Below are 16,971 nucleotides of genomic sequence, written 5' to 3'. Positions count from 1 at the left end.
AAGAAACTAAGAAAGACTAGAATTGCTAATGCTGGGGCAGGATTCAGTTTAGTTTGCTAACAATTTTTAACATTTTTGACTGAATAAAAATATCTCTTCATTTTAAGGAGCCAGTAGCAAATTTTCCATATATGGATGGTAGCAGGTAACACACTCTAAGAAAGGAGTAGTTATTTAGATTATTTAGATATGACACACGGCTACATTTTTTTTAAAAATTACCTGGATTTGAGGCAGAACTCATTTATCGCTCTGACTCCAGTGATGAAATTATTCTGAGTGTACTTTGATCCATACTCCCTTTTCTTAAGGACTGCTTTAACTAAACAAAAAACAGGAAAACATAATAAATATGCACATTGAAAGTCACATGTGAAGATGAATATAGGCTGATACTTAAGAGGCTTCACTAATGAATTTCACAGAAAACTGATCTTTTTCACTGAATGACATCAGAGAAAAAATTATCCAAGTGCAGAATAGGATGAAATTGCATTTGTAGCCATCTAGCTTTTGTCTCTATATGTCATCTATAACTGATCCCAAAATGTCAACCTTTGTCTAATGAACACCTTGAACAGGTATTACTGGTCTGTCTAAATCATATTGGTATAATTTAAATTGCTTAGGGTCTAAATGAAAATGAACTGAAGTTTTGATAAAAAATTACAGAGTATTGGGAGGCCAAGGCAGGTGGATCACTTGAGGTCAAGAGTTTGAGACCAGCCTGGCCAACATGGTGAAACCCTGTCTCTACTAAAAAAAAAATACAAAAAATTGGCCAGGTGTGGTGGTGGGTGCCTGTAATCCCAGCTTCTCAGGAGGCTGAGGCATGAGAACCACTTGAACTTGGGAGGCAGAGGGTGCAGTGAGCCAGATCATGCCACTGCACTCCAGCCTGGGCTACAAAGTCAGACTCTGTCCAAAAAAAATAATAAATAAATAAATAAAATAACAGAGTAGTTGAGTGCTTTTCAAACTGTGAGGTGAAATCAGCACTTCATACAAAGTAGAAATATAAAGTAATCAAAGACTACTACATATAATTTTTTTTTGTGAAAACCTTTGTTTCATTTACATATACTAATCTATGTGTATACTAGTTGCTAATTAGTATTTCTTATGTGGGTTACAGTCAAAAAAGTTTAAAGCCACTAGACCATTTCACATAATGTAATAAAACTGAAGAAAAGTACAGAATAATTTCATCAGTTAAAAATTACAAAAAAAATTATTACAGATTATAGGTTAAATATTGCCTTCAAATAAATTGTTTTTCTATTGTCAAGTATCAAACTGCTCATAAAAAGGCCAGCGACACCAATACCAATAGCAATTTGGCATCAATTATAGTCTGTGAGTTAAAAATTACAGAACATTGGTCTATGTTAATAAATCATTATAAGGTGAGACTTTTGGTCATATGATAGAGATAAATAAGCAAATACCTGAAGTGCAAGAGCAAAATAACAAACTTATGTGTTCTATTTCGAATTGTCACCTATTCACTTCATGTTCTATTCTCATATTTATTATTTCACAATTTTCTGTTCTACTTCCAAGTTGAAAGAGCAAATTCAGCCTAAGATTACCTATCACTACAGTGGGTAAAAAGATTCCTAAAATAATACATACTTACATTAAATGCACAAATATTATGTAATAAGAATATTTGAAAAATAAAGTTCAATTAAAAAATCAAAACCTTATCTGAAAAACACATATAAGGAAATACAGATTTTTTTTTGCATGAGTTTCATGTCTCTAAACTGCCTTTTAAATTTTTTAAAAATTTTTTAAAAAATTTCTTCCAAATAGCTAAAAAACCCTGGCCCAGGTTATTAATGATGAAGATGAGGATGATAATGATAATGATGGCTGCTATAACAACATTAATTATTATTAATTGTCTACCATGTGTTAATCAAAGTTACCCTAGAAAAGAAGTCTCATTTTCAGCACCACGTTATAGGGGAGAAAACTAAGCCTCAGAGAAGTCAAGTAAATTGCCCAAGGTCAGCCAGCTGGTAAGCACTGGAGCCACAAATTTAATCCAGTTTTATCTGATGCCAAAGCCACAGTGCTGTTAATCATAGAGTTGCTGCCTCCATGAAACAGCTGCTTTGAAGATGGGAACCACAGCCTGTTATACAGAAGAGAGCTACAAACAGGAATTCCTTCAATTTCTCCTAGAAAAGAAAGTCAGACAATAACGGCCAAACTCTACCTGGATTTGAATAAGCAGTAGCTGAAAAGTGTGGGCCTCTTGTTCTTTAATTGCCTTACTCTTCTAAAAATGATAATGCAATTGATGATTCTTATTTGCCATTATTCCTTTCTTGGGCTTTTGAAAAAATTTGTGACAAAAATGCAAAATAAATTTAATAGAAAATTAGTTTATACGTAAGAGAATAAATCCTTATGGTCAATCTATTTAAATAAAAGTAAAAAATAAACTATACTCTTAGAATAATATAACTATAAAGAGCTCTACATAAACCAATGTTATATATTTAATTCAAAACATCTTTATAATACAAAAATAGGATAAAATATATTTACCTCTTACTTGGAGAGGTTCTTGCTTAAGTGGAGCTTTGAGTTCTGCGCCTATACCTTCTGCTGTAAAGTTTATTAAAAGAAGTTTACATTAAACAACTGCTTTCATAAATCTATAAACTTAATTAATATTAGCCAATGTAATATAGCAATGCATAAAAACGACAATGTATCAGACCATGTTGGATTCATCTTAAGAATGTAAGAGTAGTTAAACATTACAAAAGCTATTTATCTCATTAACAGATTAAAGAAGAGAAACTATACAATCATTTCAGAAGCTAAAGAAAAAGCATTTAATACAATTCAACATCCATGCAAATCTCAAACCCTTTTAGAAAATTAGGACAAATAGGAATTTCTTTAAAGGGTAAAACAAACCTACAACAAACATTGTCTTTAATGGTGAATGTTTAAATGCATTTTTAAATTAAGGAACAAAAGAATGCACAGTTCTTCTATTTAAAACTGTACCAGAGATACCATTCAATCAATAAAGAATGATTATTAAGTGGGACTGGGACAACTGTACAACCCTACACCTACCAAAAAACACATTAAATTTAAAAAATTTGAATCTACCTCCCACCATAAAGAAAAAACAATTACAGGTAGATTAATTAATTATTTAAATGTTAAGGTATTTACATGCCTTATAGTAGACAATACAGAATACTTTTATGGTACAGAAAGATTTCTTAAACAAGATATAAACAACACAAGAAAAACTGGATAAATTTCTGCCAAATTAAAACTCAGAAAAACTGTTCATCAAGTAATCCCATAAAAAAAAAAAAACAGAAAAAAGAAAGGCCGCAAACTGAGAGAAGATATTTCCAACAAATAGAATCAACAAAAGTAATCAAGAATATTTAAATAAGTCCTCTAGATCAAAAAAATGACAATCCATTAGAAAAAAATAGGAAGGACAATCTTGCACAGAAAAGGATATACAAATAACCAATAAACATTTGAAAAAATGTCTGCCCCATTATTAATAGAATCCAAATGAAATCACAAGATGCTATTTTATAACCATCAGATCAAGAAAAAGGAAAATATGAGAATACCTAATGTTGGCAAGGGTATGGAACAATGAAAATGCATACACTGCTGGTGGAAATATAAATGGGCACAATACCTTGGTAAACAAGTTGGCATTATCTACTATAGTTGAACACAAGCATAATTTATGACCCAGCAATTCTTCCAGGTCAATATATTTGGCTTCAAGAAACTCTTGCACGAGGGCACAAGGACAGAGGTACATGAGTGTTCAGAGCAGGACTCTGTTCTGTTGTTGTAAACTGGCAACAACCCAAATGCCCATTAGCAAGAGAACAGATAGATAGATAGATAGACCATGTTATATTCACACAACATTTCATACAGCAGTGCATAGTAACAAACATAATAATGGCCATCTTTCTTTGAGCTTTTACTGTGTGCTAAGTACTACTCTAAGCATGTATCAACTCATTTAACTCATACAACATCCCTGAACAGTATGTGCTATAATTATCTCCAAGAACATTAATGAACCAGACACACACACCAATCAATAGGATAAATCTTAGCAACTAAATTTAATGAAAAAAGTAAATCACAAAAGAATATATACAATAAGCTATGACAACGAAGTTCACAAACAAGCAAAAGTAAATAATCAGGGCTATATACAAATGTATAAAGCTATTTCTTCTTTTTATTCACATGGATACTTAGGACAAATGGAGATAGGAGGATGTGATCAAGACAGTGAAGTTCTTAGCTTGAGTAGTAAATTCCAAGGTTTGATTTTATTATGTTTTTAACTTACATATGTATTATAATATCCTTTTGTATGTATCAAATATATTGTAAAAATCTCACCCTTAAAACATTTTCCATTATATTTATATCCTCATTCAATAACATTTCAGAGTTTATGAAGAATGGCTATATATACTAAGCATTTAACATGTGCCATGTACTGTCCTATGCACTTTACAAATTATTTCATTTAATTGTCACAAAATTGCTCTGAGGAAAATACTATTATCTTCATCTTATGAGGAAACTGAGGCACAGAGATTATTATAACTTCCCCCAAAGTCACAGAGCCAGTTTTCCTTGTTATGAGGAAACTGGGGCATAGAAAGGTTTTGTAAATTCTCCCAAAGTCACGCAGTTAGTATTTTAAAGATGGAGGCACAGTTATTTTGATTACTCTGCACTCTTAACCACTTTCCTGTATTGCCTGTGTTTAGAACAATATTTAATTTTATGTGTAGGTATTTGTGTATTTTTCTAGGTGGTAAAAAAAAGAGTAGATACTGGATTACCAACATGAAGATCACTGGAACCTCCTGAAAACAGCAGTTTCTGGACAAGAATGGGAATGGACACAATAGTTGAGGAGAAAATAGGAGATTAAATGGAAGCGGTATTTGGACTTTCAGCAGGAGCTGAAGAGAATGAATCAAGGAAAGGTTGACTGCATTTTACATAGAGATAGGAATGATGCAATAACCACGAAGAAAATATAAAGTAGGCTAATAGGATAATCCCAAAAGCAAAGTCCTTGAGCAGATGGGGTAGTAGGGGATCCAGAATATAAGTCTCTGAAAACATGGAATGAAACAGAAATTAACTAATTCCACATATTTAGATTATGAGTTCATTTAAATGATATGGAACACCACTAAGTCTGACTACTTAACTGTGGTACATTTGTACTTCTGCCATCTTATTGTTTTCAGTTTACCATCTTGTTTTCTTTGCTTTTATTTTTATTTCGCTTTTCCTGCCATCTCCATCTCTCAGATTGAAAAAGTTTTCTATATTCTCCTCCCATCCAATCCCCCAATTGCTATTTGGAATTTATAAGACTGTATTTCTATTGTTTAACATTATTTTTCTTTAAAAAAAACTTTTTATTTTTTTTTGGTTTTTGTTTAAATTTGCTTTTATATTTTAATTTTTTATGGGTACACATTAAACATTTATGGGGTACATGAGGTATTTTGAAACAGGCATACAAAGTGTAATAATCATATCAGGGTAAATGGAGCATCGATCATCTCAAATATTTATCGTTTGTGTTACAAAGAACCCAATTATACTCTTTTAGTTATTTTTAAATGTACAATAAATTATCGCTGACTGTAGTCACCCTGTTGTGCTATCAAATACTAGCTCTTATTCATTCTATCTAACTGCAGTTTTGTACCCATTAACCATCCTCACTCTCCACCTCCCACTATTCTTCCCAGGCCCTAGTAACCATCATTCTACTCTCTCTCTCTCCATGAATTTACTTGTTTTAATTTTAGCTCCATAAATAAGTGAGAATGTGCTGTTTTTCTTTCTGTGCCTGCCTTATTTCACTTAACGTAACAACCTCCAGTTCCATCCGTATTGCTGCAAATGACAGGATCTCATTCTTTTTTATGCTTAAATAATACTCCATTGTATATATAGACCATATTTTCTTTATCCATTCATTTGCTGATGGACACTTAGCTTGCTTCCAAACCTTGGCTATTGTGAACAGTGCTGCAATAAACATGGGAATGCAGATAGCTCTTCTGATACACCGATTTCCTTTTTTTTTTTTTTTAAGACGGAGTCTCGCTCTGTCGCCAGGCTGGAGTGCAGCGGCACGATCTCAGCTCACTGCAATCTCCGCCTCCTGGGTTCAAGCAATTCTCCTGCCTCAGCCTCCCCAGTAGCTGGGACTACAGGCGCATGCCACCACACCCAGCTAATTTTTTTGTATGTTTTCCTTTCTTTTGGGAATATACCTAGCAGTGGGATTGCTGGTAGTTCTATTTTTGGTTTTTTGAGGGTCCTCCAAATTGTTCTTCATAGTAGCTGTACTAATTTACATTCCCACCAACAATGTACAAGGGTTCCCTTTTCTCCACATGTTCACTAGCATTTGTTATTGCCTGTCTTTTGGATAAAAGCCTTTTGAACTGGAGTGAGATGATATCTTATTATAGTTTTGATTTGCACTTCTCTGATGATCAATGATGTTAAGCACTTTTTCATACACCTTTTTTTGCCGCTTGCATGTCTTCTTTTGAAAACGTCTCTTGAGATATTTTGTCCACATTTTAATCAGATTATTAGATTTTTTCCCCCATAGAGTTATGTAAGCTTCTTATATATTCTGGTGAGATCGATAGTTTGCAAATATTTTCTCCCATTTTGTGGGTTGTCTCTTCATTTTGTTGACTGTTTCCTTTGCTGTGCAGAAGCCTTTTAACTTAATGTGATCCCATTTGTCCATTTTTGCTCTGGTTGCCTGTGCTTGTCGGATCTAACTCAAGAAATCTGCCCAGTCCAATATCCTGGAGAGTTTCCCCAATGTTTTCTTTAAATAGTTTCATCATTTGAGGTCTTAGATTTCAGTCTTTACTCCATTTTGATTTGATTTTTGTAAATGGCGAGAGAAGGGGTCTAGTTTCATGCTTCTGCATATGGATATCCAGTTTTCCCCAGCACCATTTACTGAATAGACAGTCCTTTCCCCAATGTATGTTTTTGGCACATCTGTTGAAAATGAGCTCACTGTATATCTATGGATTCACTTATGGGCTCTGTATTCTGTTCCATTGGTTTATGTATCTGTCTTTATAACAGTAAAACAGCATAAAGGATTTAGGTTTAGTAACCTAAACCTATGCTGTTTAGATTATTAAAGCCCTGTAGTATAATTTGAAATCTGGTAATATTCCTCCACAGTTTTTTTCTTGTTGCCCAGAAAGCAAAGGTGGGTAGGGGGTGATTTGCAGTAGTATCTGAGAAAGAGTAAGACGAAAAATAAATGTTACTCTAGAATTTCATAGTGATCTAAATGTCTTCCATCATACTATTATTATTATATTTTTAGGAGTCAGGATCTTGCTATGTCACCCAGGCTGTAGTGCAGTGGTGAGATCATAGCTCACTGCCACCTCCAACTCCTGGGCTCAAGTGATCCCACCTCAGCTTCTCTAGTAGCTGGGACCAGAGGTGAACACTATCACATCAAAGTTAATTTTTAAATTTTTTGTAGAGATGAAGTCTCACTATGTTGCCCAGACTGGTCTCAAACTCCTGGGCTCAAGTGATCCTCCCACCTCAGCTTCTCAAAGTGCTCAGAGTACAGGCCTGAGTCACTGAGCCTGGTTATAGTATCAGGCCTCAGCCACTGAGCCTGGTTGATTATAGTTTTAGCATTTAATATTAAAAAATTTTTACTGTTTTATTATCAATAGTTTTACCAGGACATTTTATCCATTTCTTGTTCTTTGTTGTCTCTTGGATATTTCATCCTTTCCCTTCTGTAACTCCAGGTTTCTTCTGCATCTTGCAGAAGTACATGCTTTAATAGTTTTTTTTGTTTGTTTGTTTTTTAATGTGGAGGGGTTGATTAGTAAAATGATTCTCATCTTTGAGAGATGAAGATGGTTAATGGATTAAAAAAATAGAAAAAGATCTACTATTTGATAGCACAATAGGGTGACTATAGTCAGTAATAACTTAATTGTATATTTTAAAATAACTTACAGAATGTAATTGGTTTATAAACCAAAGGATAAATACTTGAGGGGATGGATACCCCATTCTCCATCATGCGCTTATTTCACATTGCATGCCTGTATCACAACATCTCATGTACTCCATATATACACCTACTATGTACCTCCCAAAATTTTAGAAAATAAGCTTTTTTTAAATGACATTCATCTTTATATGTATGATAACATTCCTATTTTTGCCTTCACTCTACAATGATTATTTAGATCACTATGAAATTCCAGAGTAGCATTTATTTTTCCTCTTACTCTTTCCTGGATATTATTCCAAATCACTCCCCCATCTTTGCTTTCTGCATATTTTTGCAGGTAAAAAGTCTACTTCAGTAGAACAACAATTAGGCTGATAGTATTCTGATTTTTCTCTTTGTCAGCTTTTAAGTTGGGTTGTTTCGTGTTTTGGTTTTTAAATCTGTGGTGTCTCTACAAAGTGTCAGGGGTAGATTTCTTTTTATTTATCCTGCTTGGTACTCAAAACATATTTCTGATCCGAGAATTCCTGTTTTTCTCAAATTCTGAAAAATTCTCATCTCTCTTTATATATTGATTCCTCACCATTTCTCTACCTATTAAATGTAGGCTAGAGCTGCAAGTTCTTAAATGCTTTCAATTTTTGGAATATCTTTTTGCCTTCCTATGTGCCTTCAGACTGAATTTGAATTTACTAATTCTCCTACTGACGATGACTATTTAGTCTACTACATTTTTACTTTAGTGGCTACACTTTCATTTCTAAGATTTCTAATTGTCTCCTTTTCCTAATTATTTGCTCTGGTTTTATTTCTGCAAGTTTGTGTTTCAAAATTCCCTGTCATTTTTAATGAAGATGAGTCCTTCATTTAACCTTTTGAGAACATTAAACTTATTTTAAAGCAATTGAAGCTGTTATTTTAGCTTCAACTGGAATTAATTCACATTTATTGATTCTATTGGCTTTCGTAGCATTAGGATTCTTCATGTATTTTGAAATTTTAGAGTTCACCATCTTACCCTGAATAGGGTATATCCTTTCATTCTCCTCTTCACATTCTTGTGTTCAGAGTTCATTCTAATACCTCTATGCAAAACTCATATTGCCAGTTTGATCTCATATTGCCAGTTTGAAATTCCTTCCCCTCAATCCAGTCTCTAAGCCAGGAAACAGCAAGTTTCAGTTCCTGGTTGATATGGTTTGGCTCTGTGTCCCCATCCAAATCTCACCTTGAATTATAATCCCCATAATCCCCATGTGTCAAGGGCAGGACCAGGAGGAGGTAATCAGATCACGCAGCAGTTTCCCCCATGCTGTTCTCATGATAGTGAGTGAATCTCACCAGATCTGATGGTTTTATAAGTGTCTTGCATTTCCCCTGTTTGCACTTATTCTCTCTCCTGCCACCCTGTGAAGAGGTGCCTTCTGCCACATGAGGCCTCTCCAGTTATATGGAACTGTGAGTCAATTAAATCTCTTTTCTTCATAAATTACCCAGGCTCAGGTATTTCCTCATAGCAGCATGAAAATGGACTAGTACACTGGTCTTCTCCTTGCCTCCCTAGGCCTACAGCTTCCTGTAAGACACAGCCTCAGGTAGCAACTGGAATTAGCTATTTTCAGTCTCCTTCTGTGGGGGTGGGTGGATAAGTTCAAATAGTGAGTCTGACTCCAGTACCTTGCTATTCAAATAGCACATGTAGTATATTACTCCAAACAAGCCAAACTCCTAGCTGCCACTCCCAGATTACAGACCCAGAGTCCAGATGCTTCTGTTCCATTTCTTTGATATAACATGTCTTTTTTTAGTCCAACTATGTCTTCAATTTTCTCTTTTTATACTTTATCTATTATTCCAATGAGTGGTTAGTAGAACACGTGCCTCAAAGTATGTATTCACAATACCACTGTGATCAGAAGTTCTGCCTATCCATTGAGTTACCTCTTTCAAAGCTTACATGAAGCAATTAAATGCCAATATATTAAGCACTAACAAAAGCAAAGCCCTATTTGAAATAAAAGCAAAATATTTTACAGGTAATTTTTAGTATATTTCTTGGCAATTGTTTTTCAGTGAAAACCACTGGGAAAATGACCAAATACTGTGTGTGTGTTTATTTTATTTTATTTTATTTTGAGACAGGATCTTGCTGTGTCGCCCAGGCTGGAGTGTAGTGGCACAATCAGGGCTCACTGCAGCCTCAACCTGTTGGGCTCAAGTGATCCTCCCGTCTCGGCCTCCCAAGTAGCTGGGACTACAAGTACATGCCACCACACCTGGATAATTCTTTTATTTTTTGTAGAGACAGGGTCTCCCCATGTTACCCAGGCTGGTCTCAAACTCCTGACCTCAAGGGATCCTTCACCTTGGCCTCCCAAAGTGCTAGATTACAGGTGTGAGCCACTTCACTTGACCAAAATACAGTACATTTTGATACCTAAAGCATGTACAGAAAATCTAAAAAGGCTTTAAGTGTTTGCCAAATCCTAAGTAGGTTATGATGTCATACTAGTAAATTGAAGATAAGCTTAAAAACACTTCTATTTAGTAACTACATTTGACCTTAAAAAATTAAATTATTATGATTTTATTTTTGTCTCGCTACACAGCAAGCAAATTCTAAAGTATCTTTATCTATAGAACCTACACATCCATTTCTTAAAATTTAGCTTTGGGAAACAGAGAGCAGGGCAGAGAGGAGTGAAGGGAAAAAGGTGGAATAATACATTTTCAAAACTTACCTAATGTCCAAACAACTGATATCTACTGTCAAAAGTTTCAGAAACAACCCTAGTTTCTACAATGCTCAACGTTATTGAACTTAATCACATAAAATGAGTTGCTTTAAGCTGTATATTTCTGGATATTCTTCTCACTACAAACTGTCTAGATGTTACTAAATATATAGTGTTATACAGCACAAACAAGAATGCTAGTAAATGGCTTAAACACATGTATGAATACTTATTTTACAGAGCACCAACTTAATAAACTCACACTGCATCACTGCAGTAGAATATTTTTGATTTCAATCAGTAACCAAACATTCTATCCATGAATATCACTAGACATTTGTTTTAAGCTCAAACCCTGGCTGTTTGCCACACATCTGCTGTCATTAGCAAAATTAAAACTAATTTTACTAAAATTTAACAAATCTGAATGCTCCTTAAAAACTTAAGGATTCCTTAGCAAGTCTCTGCTTCTTAATGAGCTGTTCCTGACTTTATCATGTGATTTGAATTATTCAAAACTCAATCTCAAATCCTTAAATATACAAATTATCTTTCAATCAAGCAATTACTTGCACTCTGTCTGATGGCTAACAAGGTCTAATGTGGCCTAAGCAAGTACTGAAAAATTGAGCCCAAAATAAAACTGTCAATAAACAATGTATTTCTAATATAAGAAAATAAACTAACATTTTTATTCCAGTCAGCAGAGAAAAAAGAAACTTAATCATGGATTTCAATTTGAAAGATTCTGAATGGTGGAACCATATTAAATATTTTCCCCTGAGTCTGCGTTCACCTCTGCAGAGCATTATAACATATTTTACCCTTAATTATATTATTTCATCACTATTTCTTTTCCCTTAACTGTGTTCTAATAAACATGCTTATTTCTGGAACTTAGGGACTCATTACACTCTGCATTCTTTCATTGCATAAAATCAAACTCTCAATCAATATTTACCCCAGCAGTTCTCCATCACCACAAAAGAAAGAGAAGAAATTGCACAGGTAAACCCAAAGGGAGGATGAGGCTTAGGAAAAAGAATGAAAACAAGGAGCCATTAAATGTATACAGGTTTCTCAAGGAATCTGTAAAATCTTCCCCTGTGAAAGACATCTAACTAAAGGAAAAATGGTCTTGAAATGTTTATTATTCTTCAAACACTGTCTTCTCCTGACACCAGATAGTCTGGATTTTCTCCAGCCACTCCTTCTCAAGTCTTCTTTGCAGGCTCCTCTTCTACCTGTCCCTCACCCATGTGGGGGATTTTGTACTAGAAGATCTCTCCTCACTCTAAACACTGTCCCTGCACTGTCCCAAACAGACCCATGGCTTCAGTTCCATCTATGTATAGGTAAAAACTCCTAAATCTTTAGTTCCAGGTTAGAACTCTAAGCATTCACTCACTTATAAATATTTATTATGTCCCTACTATCAGCAAGACACTGAGGTTCATGCTGTCATGGAGCTTGCAAACGTGTAGGTGATGAGGAAATAAAATATGGAAAACATCAATCAGGAGTAAGTGCTACCTATGCCAAAAATTAAATTAGGGTAGTATTAAAGACTTACTGGGTGGCTACTTTAGGTTGAGTGATTTTAAAATGTCTCTATGCAGAGCTGACATTTAAACTGAGATATGAATGACCAGAAGAGGCTGAGCCATGTGGAGAAGGGCACCTTGGAAAGAGAACACAACTAGAGCAAAGGCCCTATAACAACAAGCTTGCCATTTTCTCCGAACCAAAAGGAGAGTGCTTTGGCTGAAACATAATGAACAAGCAAGAGAGTAGCAGAAGAAAATAAAGAGGAATATGGAAGCCAGATCAGCTAGAAAGAACTTTGAGAGTCAGAATAGTAAATTTTAATTTTATTCTAGCAGTCTTGGCTTTGTTCTATGGGTAACTAGAAGCCAATGGAGAGTTTTAATTAAAAAAGTGACATGATCTGTTTTTAAAAAGACCACACTTGTTACGTGAAAAATGAACTACAGAAGGACAAGAATGGAAGCAGAGATCCCAGGGAGAATACTACCACAGTAAATCAGACAAGAGATAATGATATCTTGAAGTAGGATAGTAGTTGTGTTAAGATGTGTGACATCTTTTGTTTTTTGAGATGGAGTCTTGCTCTGTCGCCCAGGCTGGAGTGCAGTGGCGCGATCTCAGCTCACTGCAACCTCTCCCTCCTGGGTTCGAGCGATTCTCCTGCCTCAGCCTCCCGAGTAGCTGGGACTACAGGTGCGTGCCACCATGCCCGGCTAATTTTTTGTATTTTTAGTAGAGATGGGGTTTCACCGGGTTAGCCAGGATGGTCTTGATCTCATGACCTCGTGATCAGCCCGCCTCGGCCTCCCAAAGTGCTGAGATTACAGGCATGAGCCACTGCACCCGACCTGATGTTGGACATTTTAACAGATGATGCAGTGACTAGTAGATTCACTGGATAACCAACTGCCTATTGGTCACTGCATCATCTGTTAAGACCTTCCATAGGCACCTATAATTCGGATGTGCAAACCAAGCCATCATCTCATTAAAATATACTCCAGCTCTGGTACTCCTAATTTTAGAAATCAATGAAATCATCTAGACAGCTGGCCAAACAGTAACCAAGCATTGCCCTTGGCTTGACCCTCTTCTTCATCCCCCAAATTCAATTACTAAGTCCTAATTATTCAGCTCCTAGATCTCTTAAGGTCATCTACTCCTTTAAAAAAAAAAGCATTATTATTACCCTACTCCAGACCTTCATTTGTACTACTACTTTCAATCTCCCTCCTTTGCAACCTGTTTGACATTTTGCAACTAGTTATCTTTCTAAAACCTTAAATCTGATCAAGTACCTCCCCTACTTGTATTAATAATACTCTGTTATTCCCACTACCTACAAAACAAAGCCCAAACTCCCGAACAAGACCCCGATCTGACTAGTGCTTAACTCTTGCCATTTTCTCAGAACATGGCTGAGAAAAAGGGAGACTGCTTTGGCTGAAACATAGTGAGCAAGCAAGAGAGCAGTAGAAAAAAATTAAAAGGAATATGGAAGCTGGATCACCGTCTCTTGTACTTTCAACACTACCAACCCCACCGCCAAATCCTCTACTCACTATTCCAGGAATTTTACCTCCTTTTTCCACCATTCACCACACATCCATACCTACTTTTTTTTTTTTTTTTTTTTTGAGACAGGGTCTCACTCTGTTGCCCAGGCTAGAGTGCAGTGGCACTATCATGGCTCACTGCAACCTTGACTTCTCAGGCTAAGGTGACCCTCCTACCTCAACCTCTTGAGTAGCTGGGACTATAGGTGCACACCACTATGCCCAGCTAATTTTTGTATCTTTTGTAGAGACAGAGTTTCACCACGTTGCTCAGGCTGGTCTCGAACTCCTGGGCTCAAGTGATCCACCCACTTGGTCTCCCAAAGTGCTAGAATTTCAGGTGTGAGCCACCACACCTGGCCAATACCTACTTTTCTTTCATGTCTCCAAGTAGGTATCATTTCCTTATGGAAATCTTTCCTAACCACTCAAGACTCGGTTAAGTGCCTCTCCTATGTGCCCCTGCAGCACCATTAATGAATTTCCCCTATCACAGTATGGTTATCCCTCAGTATTTGTTGGGGATTGGTTCCAGGACCTCCCTGTAGATACCAAAATCCATGGATGCTCAAGTCCATCTTATAAAATGGTGCAGTATTTGCATATAACCTATGCACATCCTCCCATGTACTTTAAATCATCTCTAGATTACTTATAATACCGAATTCAATGCAAATGCTAAGTAAATTGTTGTTACACTGTATTGTTTAGGAAATAATGACAAGAAAAAATGTCTGTATATGTTCAGTACAGATGCAGCCATCCATTTTCCCCCCAAATCTTTTAATCCTTGTTTGGTTGAATCCACAGATGCAGAACACATGAATACAGGGCTAAATGTTACAATACAATATTTGTTTGCTTAATTTTCTGCTTTAGTAATCAACTCTGAGTCATTCTCATTTGCTGCCATATAAAAAGTGCTCAATAAATATTTCTTGAGTAAATTAATGAATAAATGAATAAAGGATTTCCTTTAATGCTTCCTTTTATTGTACCCCAAGCAAAATCTTTTTAAATGCATTGTTAGTCTAGCAAAAAATGATACGAAAAGGCCAAAAATGAAGTGAAAGCAGAACCTCTACAGAACAAATGAACATCAAAGCCAGCTTTCCCCCGATTTCTATTGAAGCTTGGATTCTTTGAGCTTATTTCTACCTCCAGAGCTACAACGGGCATGGAAGACCAGAGAATAAGACTAGGTTCTGCCAAGATAAGGAGTCTAACAGGGGACACTGAGGTAAAAAGCCACAGCCATGGGATCACTATGAACTAGAAATAAATAATACACATAGAAGGGAACAGCAAGTAAACTGGCCTATCTGTATTTTGGTGTTAAATAGTGGGGAAGAAAAAAATACTCCTCTGAAAATCCTACAGACAAGTGAACCCTAACACAAGTCTGAATTCACAATGTAAATCTAAAGCAGAGAACTGAATTTAATGTGGTCCCAATAATGCTACTGGAGAGTAGCACACAAAAGCAAAAACAAACCCTTCCAGGCAGAAAGTCATTTTCAGTCCAGATAAACATCAAATACTTTCAAGATACAAAAACATCATGGAAAATGAAGAACTCACAGTTATAAAACACAGGTACGACATCATGAATAAGAGCAAAAAAGGGAAGAAAAGTCTCATATAGTGAGAAACAAAAAGATTTCATATAGCAGAATTTTCTGTTAAAAATATAAAATAGCTATGTTTAACGTATCTAATGTAATAAAAGGTAAGTCTGAAAATACAACCAAGGAATTAAAGACCAACCAAGCAAGGTAAAAAACAATTTCTAGAAATGAAAAATATGGCCAGTATAGTGGCTCACCCCTGTAATCCCAGCACTTTGGAAGGCTGAGGCAGGAGGATTGCTTGAGCCCAGGAGTTCAAGACCAGCCTGGGCAACACAGGGAGACCTTGTCTCTACAAAATATAAAAATAAATTAGCTGGGCGTGGCAGCACACACCTGTTTTCTCAGCTACTTAGGGGGCTAAGGTAGGTCGAGCCCCGGAGGTCAAGGCTGCAGTGAACCATGATCACACCACTGCATTCTAGCCTGGGCAACAGAATGAGACTTGGTCTCAAAAAAAAAAAAAAAAAGAAAGAAAGAAAAAAAAAGGAAAATATAATCATTTAAGTTAAAAACCCAACATACATAATCAACCAGCATATTAGAGGCAACTAAAGAGGAAACTAGTGATCCTGGTAGACCTGAGGAAATAATACAGAATGCAGGCCAGAAAGGTAAAGAAATAGAAAATACGATAGAGAGGTTTAAAGACATGAAAAACATAAGATGATGTAACATATTTCTAATTGAAGTTCCAGAAGGAGATAATACAGAAATGGGAAGATGTAATATATGAAGGGATAATAAGAGAATTGTAGAATTCCAGAATTGTAGAAAAATATCAATCCTCAGATCCAGGAAGCCCAACAAATCTCAAGTAGAATAAATACAAAGAAATACATACCTAGTTACTTCATAATAAAACTGCCATTTATACCAAAGAAAAAGACTTTCAAATTAAAGCTAATCAAATTTAAAATGCTGTCAAATAGAAAAAATATACAAAGGCATAATATCTGACTTCTCAACAATTAGTGGAAGCCAAAAAACAATCGAGTAACATCTTAAATGTGCCTTTCCCACAAAAGATCCTCACCTAAACGAACTTGTATAGGATGTACATCAGACAGAAAGATCAGACATAATAAAAGGTGGCTAACAAAGATTCTGAATAAATCTAAGCAAGCAACAATGCATACTTTATAGCAGAGAAAGAGCAGAATAGACAGAAAATATTAGCCAACAAATAGCGCATAAGTTGGAGGCGGTGATCAGAATTAAAGCACTCTAAAGCTTTTGTGTTTTTCAGAAGGAAAGTAAATTTATCAATTAACTTTAGGCTTTGAAGTACAGACACAGAGTCTAAAACTTTCAAATGAGAGAAAGAGAATAGAGAGAAAGGATGACGGAATGAGAAAAAAAATTAAAGGCAAAAAAGGAATTTAAGAAAACAGGACAAGGAAACA

General features: G+C 35.6%; 1 protein-coding gene across 1 annotated transcript in view; it reads right to left on the bottom strand.

Moving 5' to 3' along the window:
* SLC30A9 (solute carrier family 30 member 9) overlaps positions 1-16,971 on the bottom strand; it is a 96,769-nt gene that overhangs the window by 66,536 nt on the left and 13,262 nt on the right. The window contains exons 3-4 of the mRNA XM_003310277.4: positions 2,563-2,622; positions 223-322 (exon numbers count right to left, since the gene is read on the bottom strand). Of these exons, the coding sequence (XP_003310325.2) occupies positions 223-322; positions 2,563-2,622 (160 nt within the window). The remainder of the gene's footprint in view (positions 1-222; positions 323-2,562; positions 2,623-16,971) is intronic.

Source organism: Pan troglodytes, chromosome 3, assembly GCF_028858775.2.
Source record: "Pan troglodytes isolate AG18354 chromosome 3, NHGRI_mPanTro3-v2.0_pri, whole genome shotgun sequence".
Taxonomy (NCBI): domain Eukaryota; kingdom Metazoa; phylum Chordata; class Mammalia; order Primates; family Hominidae; genus Pan; species Pan troglodytes.
Note: the sequence above shows the minus strand (reverse complement) of the source record. Positions and strands in the feature narration are given on the sequence as shown.